General features: G+C 39.2%; 1 protein-coding gene across 23 annotated transcripts in view; it reads right to left on the bottom strand.

Moving 5' to 3' along the window:
- The window catches only part of PARD3 (par-3 family cell polarity regulator), a 450644-nt gene that overhangs the window by 118746 nt on the left and 316939 nt on the right, over positions 1 to 14959 (bottom strand). The window contains exon 22 of one of the 23 annotated variants that reach the window (XM_048292304.1): positions 119 to 1264. The exons of the other annotated variants lie outside the window; for them this stretch is intronic. Within the exon in view, the coding sequence (XP_048148261.1) occupies positions 1255 to 1264 (10 nt within the window). The 3' untranslated portion in view covers positions 119 to 1254. Of the gene's footprint in view, positions 1 to 118; positions 1265 to 14959 lie in introns of those variants that run through there. 23 annotated transcript variants of the gene reach the window in all.

The following is a 14959-nucleotide window of genomic DNA, read 5'->3' as shown; positions in this document are numbered from 1 at the left end:
CAGAGGACATGATAGTGTTAAGAAATGCAAAATAGGGTGTAAAGTTAAAGTTTCTGATTTTATAATGTTATACGTAAAACTGACATACTTCAATTCAGTCATTCAAAACACCAACATGTATCTCTTAAAACATCCACCTATTTATTAGAGAGTAGTCAAAACCATTATACAAAGCATTTACATATATGACACAAGAGATTCAAATCAAGTTCTGGATGTTGCACACCAGACAAAAGAGATTGGTTAATGTAAAAGAGCCCTAAAACCTCTAGCCCAGAGAGTTTTGGCAGAAAAACAGTGGAATGGAGCCATTCTACTCTGATACACAGAGAGTGCCTGAGGTGGCAGCATGGGTCTGACTGATGGAACATGCAGAGCTGTAAGGAGACAAGCAACATATGTGGCACTCTACCACAGCCTCTCTGGGATGCTCACATTTGCTTCTGTCTCCTGTCCTTCCTCAACCCATTTAAAATGTCAGGCAAAGCAAAGGAGTTAAATTCTGGCGTACCAGTTTATTTTTGAAAAGAAATCGTGGTTTAAAAAAAAATGGGGGGAAAAAAAGAAAAAAATTGAATTAGTTATTGCCCATTACATTTTGGCAGCAAAACAGAATTTCTGCCACCATAAATCAATTCATTGCAAGTATGAACAGATATATAGTGAAATCAATACCTTATTAAAAAAATAAAGTACACAGGAAATTTCTAATAATCCTTGTAAGCAATCTAGTAAATGTCTGGTCAGGCTGCATGATTGTGAGGAGAGCATTTCTAATGTTAACATGTAATGCAAACCTAGCAAAATTCAATGGTTTGAATTTCCAGATCCAACCACACAAGTCCAGAGCACATGAGGCTCATGTGCATTCCCACAGAGGCAGAGGTAGGCACCACACAGGGAGCACTTGGAGCAGCATCAGGGCTTAGTTTGCTTTGAGTCATGAGCAAGTTGTGGCAACAACTCTTCTTCTTTTTCAGGGTTTTCTTCCAATCGTCTGGGAATTAACGTTCCTTCTGCCCCTGAGGACCATCCTGATAAAAGTCTCTGGAAGACAGCTCTGGTTCTTTCCCAGGCATTTCAGAGGGTGGCCATATTGTTCCCACTCTGATCGGAGACTTTCCAGTGCCCATCTCTGAAAAGCTCAGTGGTCATCCCAGCAGTGGACAGCCTGGCAGAGTATGAACCATGGTGGTCTTGCACAGGTGCCTTCTCTGGACTTTGTCACCCGCAGAATTGATATATCTGCCATAATCACCACTGCCTGTAACAAGTTCAGCAACATTAACTGCACTGTCCCTACCCTGGAACCCAGAATAACAAACACCATCCTCCCCCCTCCCTGATTGTGGCTTCATGTTTTTAGCACAATGCACAATTGTGTTAATTGTGGTTTAACAATCACAAAGTTTTGAGAAGATGCTAAGATAGCATCTCAAGATGCTGAGAGAGCCACCTAGCACTTGAGAAAGGTGCTGAAAAGAACTGACAGAGATACATTTGTACACCCCCATACACCTCCTTTATTTCTGTAGGAGCAGTCAACACTCCCCACTCCAAACATCATTCAGAGTGCTTGGTAAGATTACTCTTGCTAGCAATAAATGTGTTTGTTATTTACTTCTATTAAAAGTGTTTGCTTCATGAAGTATGATTTATAGTCATAATGAAACCCACAGGCCAAATCAGCATCCTCTCCACCAAATTTATAACAGACATTTATAAATTATTTATTTAACAGTCATATTCAAGCTAAATTTAACTACAGAAATGCAACATCCAGCAATGCTAGGGCACACCATTAAAGCCAGCTGTTAAAACTCTGTCAGCTGTACTGTGGTATGACTACACTGGTGTAAAGCTATTGAAAATCACCTGTCCTAATTTCTTCAGGTAGATGTTTCCTCTTCATATCCATGATGTTTCCTATTCATGAATATTAACTGAAGCAGGACACTTAGAAATAGGATTATTCAGACCTGTGAAATTCAAGCAGTCTATGCAATATCCCTTCAAAACATCCCCCAGTTACTGTGCATTGTCTCCACAGCCAGAGGTAAAGCCCTGTCTGCTGCTCTTTGGTGGCCTTTGTTTAATGGTGTGAGTCAAAAGTCTGAGTCAGGTGCCCAGAATTACTCCCAGTATTTACAACAGCCTGAATTGAATGCATTGGCTCAAAGCAAAGATCTGGCTTACCTATGTCAAAGTTTCACCTCCTTACAAGTGCAACTGGTCTAGTCCTCAACTTGCCCCATGAACATTCATGTGTGTGACACCTTCCCTGCAAGCCACCAGGCTTTGCATCGTGAATCTTACCTCTTTACTGCTCAGGTACTCAAAAGGAAGGAGAGATGGAATTAGGATGTATGTCCCATGCATGACCCATGGCAAATTTGGAACCTTACTGCTTCCAATTCTATTTTTTTCATAATCCATATATTGAATGGCCTGACACACCCACATAATAAGTTCTCTGACTGAAGTGACTGCTCACTTACTGAGAACAGCCTAAGACTGAAACTCACAAAGTGCAATCAAAGATATCTCCCTTGTAAAACAGAAATCACCATCCATTTCTCCTGTGTCAGAGAGACTCTAGACTTTTGCAAGGCCTTGAGGATACAGCCAAGCACTGTGATCCTGGCCCTGGCTGCTCCCTCCCCAGACACAGGAGCAGTTCTCTGCTGCATGCAGCTGGTTAGAGTGCCTCAAGCCTAGAGTGCCTTGGTGATTTTCAGGTGCTTGTCTGAACCTGAGATGGTCTCATTCTCACTCCTGGGGGGCTGGCTGCTGGGATACTCATTGGAGTTCTTAAAAATGCAAATGAAATGACAACCTTCTGATACGTACATGAAAACTCCATCGCTCAGCATCTGTGCCAACAATGTTCCCTGCATTAGTGAAAAGGAGGACAGTGCTTAAAAACAAAGGTAGAAACTACTAATTTTGGAACTAAAAACCAAAACCATGCAGAAAAGGAGCATCTGTGGCACTGATGGTCAGTCTGGAGAATCTAATTCCAAGCTCTTTTCTTTTGCTATGCTCAGTGCCAACAATTCGACTGCAAGCTATAAAAGCCCAGCCTAAATCACTGCACAAGATACCAATGCACAGACATGAGCTACTACATGATGTGCAACCAAATTATGCACACTACTGTCTCACCAAGTTACCATATTCATGAGGAAAACAGTTCTGTTGCTAAAGCTTGAGTTACACCAGCTCCTCTGAAGCACCTGCAGCCACCAAAGCACAACACTGACCTGTGGCCACCACTTCCCTCAATCTCAGTTCTTAAAAGCAGAGTACAGAATATTACTCAGGGTAGAAAATAAAGAGCAGAAAAGAAGTGCACATTTTCCTCCAAACCCCAATTAATAAAAAAATTACCATTCTGTTCATAAACATATCCTTTCATAGATATAGCTTAGTACTTCTTTGAGGACACAAACTGTATGGTTATAGAATAATCTCTTCATAATACTAACAATGTTTACTTCATGTAACAGCTTGTTTATTCAGTAGGTCTCTCATTTAAACCCTTTTATAAAAAGTATAGCTAAAATGTAGTTTAATTTTATTCTGTAGCTGCACAAGCAAAGAAAAAACTTCTAAGACTAATTGAAATACAGGTTGTAAATTAAAAATACCCTGTCTGTCCAAGAGTGTGAGAAATTGATGAAAGAGAGCAGCTGAAATCTTGTTCACTCTAATTGCCAAGATACTCCAGAGTTCTACTTAATTTATATCTTCTTAATTCTCTTTTTACACTAAGGGTTGGAGAAAGTTTCAAGATAAGTGTAAATGCTCAAAGCCACATTCACAGATCCACAGACTTAATCCTCAAATTCAGCCAACAACAGGAATCACAGTAAGTGCAGAAACTAAAAACCGTAAGAGGACCATCTTTTAAATCTATGATCTCTAGTACATAACAGACAAGTCACATCAGAGGAAAGGACCACCCTCAGGCCCCATGATACTGGTTCGTCACATTGTTATTAATAAAAAGATGAGAACACAGACCTGTATGCCATAAGCTTGACCCTCAAATAGGAAATCTCATGAACTCTGGATAATCTAATCAAACTAAAATGAATATCCAAAACTCTCTGACAGTCCCTAGCTGGCTCACTTTCAAGCTTACTTGCTTGAATGACTGTCACCAACTAGGAGGTGACCTAATCCGAAGTCTATCACACTGAACAGAGAGGCACTGATAACAAGTGCCTTCAGTGGCTTTGGGCCAGTGCATCAAAGCAAATGAACAGTATGAGGCTCAACAGAGAAGACAGCATAGCAGAACATTTAAAGAACAAGCTCAAGCTACAACGTGATACCATATATAAAAAAAAAGTGAAATGTACATAAAATACACATGTGACATAAAGAACATGTAAGTGATTTTGCATAAATAGACAAATACAGATAGAACAAGTGAGGCAAGAAGGACGCATGAGTGGTAACAACAGAAATTCCACATTTACAAGTTGTCTCAAAAAAAATTCAGTTTAAAAGAACATGTATCAGCATTCTTGATATAACAAAAATAATATACACGTAATCTGCTAAATGGATTTTACTCTGATGCGTTACTGATGAGATCACTGTCGTCTGCCGAATCATCCACATATTTCATTAGAATAAAGAGCTACAGAAGAAACATGCATTAGTTGATTAATGAAAAAAAACAAAAATTGATTGAGACAGAAGTTCAGTCGCATTATGTTCCTTAATAGAAAAAAGTCCATCATTAAAAATTAACAATTGGTAGGTGTCTTGAGCTATTTTGTCAGTGTTTTCTATCTTCAAGGCATGCTCTTTTACCCATAGTAGCAAACAGTATTCACACACACACAGACACACATAATGTAAAGATTTGAATGATTTTGCAATGATTTCTGTAATCTTTCTCACCCTACTGTATCAACAAAACCATAAGATTTATATTGCAACATAGTATTGTGACACACAAAACCATTCTGTTGCTAAAAAAACCCCCAAAAAACAAAAAACAAGGATTTAGCATAGCACACAAACAAAAGCCACCCTCTTTAGTGATGACTTGAAGGTTTAGAAGCCTTCCATTCCAAGCAAAATTGTGCATGTGCTATTTTTAAAAACATGTTAAGTGTAAACATTTACATATTTGCAACGGATTTCTAGAAATAGTCTGTTATCACATGCTACTCATCAAATAGTAGATCCAATTCTAATTGTTGGGAGGGAGTCCAGTGACTGCTGGAGTGACTCAGCAGCAGCACTGTCCTGAGATGACACAGAAGCACTGATGTGCAGGCACTTTGATGCCGGAGCTTGTGGGCATAATTAAAACAGACATTGATAGCTTCGTTTTCCATGGATTTCCTTGCCTACGTTAAAATTGATAAAGCAGCAATCCTTCTGGTGCAACATTCATCAGAAGACCCCTGCCAGGGGGGTTCCTGGAGAACTCTGCTGTCACAAACCAAGAAAAGCGCATTACAAAAGGTCATAGGTAACTCATGAAAATGAAGAATACCCTGTATCTCTTCAGCCCAGTGACGTTTGCCTTCAAGCAATAAAGAAACTCACATGCTCAGCCACAAACACAGAAATTTAAAGCATGAGAACCAAAGTGGCTGTTACTGCAAAATAGCAGCCCTCTGAAGTGCCCGCCTTGGGCCTGAATACTGTAAAGCATGTGAAGGTCTTCTGTGTTCTATTCACACTCAGCAGCCTCTGAATCACTTTTTTTGGAAACATTAAAAAAACATTTTTAAGCCCCATTCAAGGGGGTATTCTAGTACATCTCACCAAACTAAGTTTGCTCAAAGAGAACAGACAGGACGGCGCACGTATTGCAACACTTCATGTACAACAGCACCGGTGATTCCCACAAAACTTCCTGGAAAGAAGTGGAAACAACATATGTGATCCATTACTGTTTCCAGCCACTGAAATGTAATCTGCCTGTCTTTTGAGTCAGTATCCCAACTTCATTGAAAACGGGTATGATGCCAAACCAAGAGACATGTCATGAGGTTTCATTCAATTATTTTCATAAACAGTTTTGATAACATTTCCTGAAAGGCATGACACAACAGGCAGAATATTATTCACACCAAGGTGCTCTCTTTTCACAACTTGAGCATTTTTAATATTTACTTCCAGAATAAAATGGTGGAACTTTTAAAAACAGATTTCTTTTATGGAAAGACCATCTGTTTGCAAGTTTCTAAACAGAAGATAATCTTCTTGCATTGCTACTCATGATTGCCTGAAGCTAGCTGGAGCCATGGACAGCACTAATAAATAAATTTAAAAAGCACAAGAAATCAGAAAAAAACTCTAACAACTACTTCAAACTACTGTAGTTGAAAAGCAGTCTGAGAAGGTCAAAGGAAGTATGAAAAATTTTACAATGGTAGTACTGGAAAGAACAGCAAGACAGCAAACAGAGATGTCCAAATCTACTCAGTAAGCAATACCACAGTGCAGTAAAAGTTCCCGTAAATAATTCATATTCATGGTGGTCAGCCAAAACCTGTTAAACTGGGGATTGTGGCATCCCTGAAGAAGTCAGGAATATCAAAAAAAGCTTCTGCTTAGGTATAATTCGTTAACAGTCATCAATGATGGGAGCAACCACAGAAGTAGTAGATGACATTTTAATGGACATTTCATAACAGTCTAAGCATTTTAAAGTTTGTGACCTGAGCTCTTTAATGCTATGTATGTATTCAAAAAAGGGAGCATTTATTGACCACAGTTACTTGCCCCAAGCTTAGATTTGATACATTGTGTGCTACTTGTCATTGAAGAAAGTAGCTCTACCTCATACATGTGACCCAGCCAAGCTAATTCAGTCTTTTTATAATTTATATATATATATTCTCATACTTTTGTACTGTGATTTTTGTATTGTGTACTGTGATTTAATGTGCTTAAAAATTCTCCTGTCACCCCTCTCACACAGAATGTGCCCATCAAGACTGCAGTGCCCTGTTCTAAAGTGCAGTACTGGGCAGTAAGGGACTACACAGTAATTGAAAGACTGTAAATACAAACTCCAAAAAAAAAAAAACAAAGCCTCACTTATAGAGTAAAGAGCAGGCTCCTGAAAAAGCTTGAGTGACGGCCTGCAGTATGCTAACTCACAGACTGCACACATAAAAGCACACATACAACTCTCTACTTTGCAATACATAATGCCATACATAGGGATAACAAAAAATTCCCAAATTCTCAGCATCAACCGCAGCCACCATGAACAAGTTCCTGACAATCTGAAGCAGTCATTCTTCTACAGCATAGGCAATTTTTCTGGGATGAAGTAAAATCCTACATCCCAGTGCCAGGTTCAGCCCTCCATCTCTGGCTCACACTGGGCCAAACAGGTGACACCACCTTACCCCGGTGCCCCCATCTGCCCACTGCTGCTCTGCAGCCACGCAGCAAGGTGGACAACCTCTGCTGTTGCATTTGTCTCACTCAACAGAGTTTAAAAATCGTGGACCCATTTAGGTACAAACAATACTGCACTGTATGCCTCTAATTGCCAGTGTCCACTAAGGATCCTCAGAGACAGGTTTAAACCACGGCTACTCATCAACCTCTTCTCTCCACAAATATACTTCTAATTCCTGCTCTGTTCATTTTAATGCATTATTGTTTCCAAATACAATGCTTCAAATTGCAAATTATGTCTGGCTCAAGGGCTGATTATGAGAAACACTAGCACTTCTGCCTCTGTGTGAGTAACTCTGATAATAATGAGTGATTGATTGAGCTCCAAGAAGTCCAAATGATGAGAAGGGTCAATTTGAACATTTTTATTAGCTTCTTTTGTTAAATCTAACACTTTGCCAGGCCAGAGACAAATACTGCATCTGGTTACCGTGATTTTTTGCAACCCTAAAGAAGTACAATTTAGAAAATGGGTACTGGTCTAAAGGCAGACCTTATAAGAAATGCTAATGAAACATAAAAACCCACCCATTTTACTGGCACTCAAGAGATGGCCAAAGAAAAAGAGAATAAAAAGTTGCAAGAGAAATTTGCTTCAACACTTTCCTGCCAGAAAAGGAAAAAAATCCCTCAGTAATACTAAGAGTCATCATAGCTCCATTTTACAACCAAAACGCTTTGCTTGATAGGCCTGCCTTAGGTAAACATGAGCTACAACACGAAAATCACTAAAAATGCTCACTAAGCACATGCAACAGCAGAGAAATTAGGACAGAAATGTAAGACACAAGCTAGGACCAGGAAATTGCAGTAACATTATTCCAAGAACTTAAGTCTTGCAGTCATGAAATTACACTCTATAAAATCAGCAAAAGTTAATACAGACACACAAAAAGTTAATCAAACTAGTTGCAGTTCATCCAGAACCTTCCAAAGATTATATTTTCCCTACAGATCTCATTACCTAGAAATGCTAACACGTCAGTCAGCACTTTTTCTGCCAGTTACCAGAAAACTTTGTTGATACACACCTCCTAGAAAATAACCACTGTAGGATAAATTAAGCAATAGGTGATGTCTCCATATCTTTAGGCTCATTCACATATTTACACTTATAGGAGGTAGAGAAGCCACAGTCAATTTCCAGCAGAAGACCACAGTCAACACTGTGGATCTGTGGGCCAAGTCTAAACAAAATATTCCTAAAACCAGACAAGTGTGAAGCTGTCATTGTCTTCTCAGAGGATGCCTACAACACCAAAAAGCAATTCCCCTCACTGAGCTACAGCACCCTAGTGCTGATGGCTGTAGGTTACAGTTTAGGGTTTCACAGTGCCACTCAAGTCTCCTTGTGGCTAAAAAAGAAGGTTTAATTCTGTAATCAAATAAATAATGCCAACAGGACACCTTCACAACGTACCCTAAAACACAATTCATTTAAGTGCCCCAGGCTGGATGGAATTTTGAGCAACCTGGTCTAGTGGAAGATGTCCTTGCTCATGACAGAGGGGTTAGAGCTAGATGATCTTTAAATTTCACTAACCATTCTGTGATTCTATGAATCTATACTATCATAAAAAGCAGAGAGCGAAAAATAACAGGCACATTATTTTGGAAGTTTGCTACAAAGATAGGGCTGTGGCAAAGGGACTTAGCCTGAACCAAAGCTCTGGGTAGTAAGTATTAATACGTCACTGCTGGCTTCACACACCTCTGTCTCTTCTATCAGCTGATATTCTGCCCTGCAGCACGAAAATATAGTTTACACAGGCAGTTATCTTCTGGGTGGAAAATGAAGAGCGAGACTTTGCACTGCAGCAGCACCACTGGAACAAACCATCTCTGGAGTAGATGCAGTAAGACTCAGGTGGATCATTGCTGGGACAGCAGGCTGACAGCAAGTCCCTGTAGCAGCTGCTTCCAGGGCTTGCCCAGAGCTGCCTGGAGCCCTGGAGATGCCTGGTATCCTGTAGCTGCCAGCAGTCAGAGCTTGAGCTGTCTTCATGGTGACAGCAGTTGAAATAACTATATCAATTGTGATTTACACTGCTGATTATTTTAGGGCCAAGCTGGGAGCTGAGATTTTTTTCAGATTGAAGAGATGTACAAAGCAGGACTTGCTCGGGACTAATTACAGACAAGAGATGTAGGGTGGTGAGTTGTTTTTTTTTTTGTTCCAGCCACCATAGAAATAAGCTCCTAGCACAGAATATCTCAGACCTGGACCAGTCCCATGCACACTGACATTTTTGTTCTTATTTCTACATGCTCAGGCACTATAGAAAGCAAATGACTAGGCCTGTATTTATTTAGAAACCCAGACAGATGATGTTTAAAATAAACCCAGACTTGACTTCAAAGATATCTGGCTCTTGAGATGTTCTTCTTCAAATGATAACAGCTCTCCTCACGCTCAGTGCTGCACACAGTATACAACAATTAGCACTGCCATTTTACTACTTATTCTGAATATACAGCCTAAAATAAATCTTGAAAAAAAACCAACAATGAAAATGGCACTGATTCTTCATATTTCATTTATCTTACACAAGCAGTTTTCCTCCTTTGGGGTTATAAAAGGCAAACCAAACTAGCGAAGTATTTGGAGCTCTACAGATGACACCAGGACTCCGAGCAGTTACAGATTATAATATTGTTGGTATCATTACCTGCTCAGCAACATCAGAAAAAAGAAATACTTTAATTGTCACACTACATCTGAAACTCCTGCTTGTGCCAGCATGTTGTGCTCTGAATTTCAGGATTTTAGCACTATGTGTTAAAGACAACGATAGCATCTATAACAACATTGTGAAATATTTGAGATTTATTTGTGGTATACTGCTGTTGAAATGTGTAACAGCAGTTCAGCTTGCATACTAAACACACCCGGTGTTGAATATGCTAGAGGCACTTGCAACCGGTATAAAAATATGCTACTTTCATTATTGTGGTACTCAAAATTGCTGATAAAGATACAATTCTAGATACATTTTTGTTATCTAATCTTTTTCAGATCTTTTAGAGCTAATCCATAAACTTTGTTACTGATTAGACATTTATTTACAACTTATAACAGCATAGCATGAAAAAGGAAATTACATACATTTTCAGTGATTCATCTATCCAGCATCCATCCAGCATCCATCCACCTTCAAACTAAACTCAACACCAGTATCTGGAAGCTCTAGCATATGATTTTAGCATACATATATTTCATATTTATACAATATGGGGAACACTACAGGACATCAAAACCCCTGGAGACATTAGCATGGACCAGGTACTATCCTATTTTTAAAATGAGAAAATAGTTCCTCTTGAAATTTTAACCAGCTTGCCAAACTCCAGGAGTTTTTTGAATTGCAAGCAGAAAAAAACATAAGGACTAATTACATAGACTTCATTGACAAAGCTAAGTCTATGAAGTAAATAGTCAATTAACACAAGTTAACACTGACTGAACTAGTTATTTATAAGAGAATTTCTCTACCAATACAGCATTTCTAAAATACTTTCAACATAAAATACAAACTCTTTAAAACAGCCATATCAGTAGTATGCTATTATATTTATTGAAATAAGTCAAGCTCACCAAGTAGTTTCATGAAACTATACTATGTTCTTTTTTCTTTTTGGACTAGGACCTACAAGACTGATAGCAACAAAGTCCTGAAAAAAGTGTTAACATTTGTAGAAACTAAGAATTTGTCTTCTGCAAAAGCAAACATTTCAAAATTTACCATTAACCACATCATCAGCTAGACCAAACATACACTGTAAAGCTAGTTCTTGAATTCAATCCAGCAGGATCTATTTTACAAACATCTACAGCCTTTTCTTGCACTTCTGCTTATTGTAAGTTTGCACAGAAGTGGTAAAATTTAATATGTGGTGGAACACCACATTAACTACTGAAATGTTATTGCACATCAAAAACGTTTACTGCTGCTTTCTAAACACGCTTACCTGAGTGCCATAAAATGCTGACATAATGAGTCAGATCTACTGCGGCGCAGCGCAATCAGGTCTGGGCACTTGAAATGCAAAAGCAGCTCCTTGATACAAAAGTCATTCACACAATCACTAAAAGACATTTTTGTATGTGGCATACTTCAAATTCTGTAGTATTGTGGAATTAGGTACATATACCTCAAATTATCAGTAACAGTACGAACTGCCCAGAACAGAATATGCACACACACTGTATTTTGTACTTGAGCACAAAGGCACTGTCTCAAGAAATCCCTGAGCTACAGATCACTGAAAGTCTGGAAGACAGACCTGGGAAGAGCTGTATACAGTCACCCAGTTCTGGTATTCCACCCCTGGGAGCTACTACTGATCACTGTCAGAGGCAAAGTACTGGGGTACAGGAATTTCCTGGGTATCATTTAACTCATGTGTGACCAAATTCTTATGCTCTTACATTAAATCCTAAGGAATCAACCAAACATGAGCAGAACTAAAAAGCAAAATTAACTTTCTTCTTTTACAACTGGCTGAACTACAAATGCCTAAGGTTTTACTGGATATATGTACTTTAGGATGAAAAGTATCAGCATTAATACAACACTAATTTTAGATATTTAATAAAAAATAGGTGACATTTGCTGGTGTAGCATGAAATAGCAGAAAGGAAGATTTCTGTCAACTGTTTCTTCCTCAGTTCCACAGAAAATAATCCTCCCGTCTAGCTCAGTGGATCATATAAGACAAGACATTATTACCATATCAGCCAATCATGCTCAGTATCCTAATGGTTGCCAGTCCAAGACAATTTAGAATAAGATGCTTGGAAGCACAACGAAAAGAAACCTCTTTATAGATAAGCTCTTCCTTAACACTTAGCATGTCATGAATGTCATGAGTGGCTCACAGCCTCAAATACAGGCTCAGGTGTGCTAGTTCCTATACTCTTGAGTCCTGTGAGGGCAGCAGTCCCCGAGAGTAATAGCTTATCACAAAGGTCCTTTAAAATTTAAATTTTTTGCATGAAAAACTTATTGTACATCTGCATGTTCTTGATTCATGAGAAGGATAAATACAGTTGATAGATTCACATTTTTTGTACCAGGGATTATTCAGTGTCTCTCATTCCTATCTTACCAAGGACTTTTCACCAGGAGAGTGGTTAAGCATTGGAAGAGGCTGCTGAGAGAGGCTGCTGACTCTCCATCCTTGGAGATACTTGAAACTAAACTGGGCATGACACTCAGCTGATGAAAAGTTGAAGCTGGGCTGCTGTGAGTAGGAGCTGAACCAAGCAGAAAACCTTTCTTGCCCAAATCACTCTAAGAGTGCAGTATTTTCAGTATCTCTTCAGTTCCTTCTATCTTTTTTTTCTGTCCAGAAGTCATCAACAGATTCAAAATGGGGGAAATACTACTTCTATACCCCACTGTCACCATGTTTCTAATATTTCCTTCCCTCTTATTCTTTCTACAAAACCTGTGTTCCTCTTAGTTTTTCCAGAAATAACAATTTAAAAGCCTAAATAAGGCCTCTGAAAGCTTTATACCTACTGTTTTCCTACTGAATTCAGGGAAACACAGGTGCTTACCAACTATTTCTATGCCGGTGTATTCTATTCCAGAAATCATACACTGGTTTATTCCCATTTTGCCATTTTCACTGAAGTGTTGCATAATTATGCCTTTAATAAGTACTTCTTTGCACAACAGTAGGACATGTTAACATCTTAACAGGAGGCATCAGCCTGCCAACACACCACAAATACAGATCATTGCTCCCGGGAAGTGAAATGCAGTAGTAAGTTCGAGCTTTGCCTTTTAGAAAAGGATCAGCTGTCCTCCAGCTGCCAACTTAAGTACCTTACAAAAATATGAGTTAACCACCTATGTCATCCCAGATACAAAAATATATTAAGTTACATTCATTTTCTTCTAAGTCAACATTCCTATTCCTGTTTTTAAAAAGGATTTTCAAAGACGGCTCTGCTTTAAAAACATAATCTACAGCATCCACAATGTATACCAATGTACAGGTGCTATCAGTAGTGAATTAAGCCTCCAAAGAACATTTCCAAAAGATAACAAAACAAATGTCATTAACAGAGCTTTTCACCTAACAAATGCTTCATGTCTCAAGACAGTATTTACGATACTTCGTTATGGACTAGCGCACTGCCTGGTTAGTCTTCAATTATTACATGAGGTGGAGGAAAAAATCCTATTTCTATATGAGCTTAAACTGAAATTGACTTTGAATCTCTGAACTGTCAACAAATTCTTCCCTGAAAAGGCTGGCTTTGCAGAGATTATAAAGAAGGTGTCATCCTTGACACTTGCGTTCTATATTCATCCAGCAGGCCTGGAAGAGAAGTGCACAGAACGCCGGGCAGGATGGCGGAGGGCTCAGCTGTCACCCCGCCTGCCTTCCTCACTTGCTTTGCAGGCAAAGACAGTGCTGAAGGTGTCAAAGGTTCTCTATTTAAAGTCGCTGACAAGCAAAGGAAGAACACTGGGAGAATATGTTAGCAGCCACTATGAAGTCGTCTCTAGTAACAAGTCATCCTGACACTTACTTCAGGATGTTGGAAACAAGAGCCCTGATTCTATTCAAATTTAAAAAAAAAACCAAAACAACCAAACCCCCATACATTATACCACCATCAGATTTACAAGTTCAAGATTTACTCTGGGAAAATCCAGTGTTAAGAACACATAGAGCAAAGCCCTGCTTTCTGTCAGAGTGACAAACCAGAAAGCCACATACAATTATGTTAATCTCCCACTTCAAATCTCCCTTGCACAATTGCATACCACTGCTTTCTGTGTTTCGTTTAAAAGTCATAGAGTTTACTAACCACTTAATGAAGCTGCATTCCTTAAATCCCTGACAGGTTATGTGAACTTGTTTGGTTTAGAGATATAAATTTGCCATTCCACTACCCCCTGCCCCAAATGACATCTTAGTCAAAAGCCGGTGTGCTTGGGGCTGCAGGCAATGAAACACACCTCTCCTCAAAGCTACTGCCTCCATCGAGCAGCAGGAAACAAGAAGGCAAAAAAGTGAACAGAGAAAGGAAGGAGCATGGCTTTCCTTTCCGAAAAAGAAAAGCTATTTCCAGCCAAGCTTATCTCTTTCAGTCCCGTATTTAGTTTTAATTGGAAAAAAAGGAAATGAAGAATATGAAAATGCTTTGAAAGACACTTGTAAGAGTCCTGGGTAATTGTCTGCATCAAAGATGAAAATTTGCTGCATGGCTGATTTCATTTGAAAGGCTTTTCTGATGCTGTGTGTCCCAGTGGCTGGCTGAAACTTTGAAAATGGATCAGGACAAAGTAGCCCAGAAGAGCACAGAAAAGGTGCATCAACAGTATCCAACTTGCAGGCAGGATGAGGACAGTGTTCCTCCTCTGAAGTGTGAAAGGATATCCTGCCTAGACCCTGCATCTAGGATTATAATTATAGCAGATCATGCATTTTCTAGCCAGTGGCAGAAGGGGAAAAGCAGATGTGGACTTAATGACAGTTGTGCCAGCTG

The sequence above is a fragment of the Corvus hawaiiensis genome, chromosome 1 (genome assembly GCF_020740725.1).
Source record: "Corvus hawaiiensis isolate bCorHaw1 chromosome 1, bCorHaw1.pri.cur, whole genome shotgun sequence".
In the NCBI taxonomy this organism is placed as follows: domain Eukaryota; kingdom Metazoa; phylum Chordata; class Aves; order Passeriformes; family Corvidae; genus Corvus; species Corvus hawaiiensis.
The sequence above is the reverse complement of the archived record's forward strand: the minus strand, read 5'-3'. Positions and strand labels throughout refer to the sequence as shown.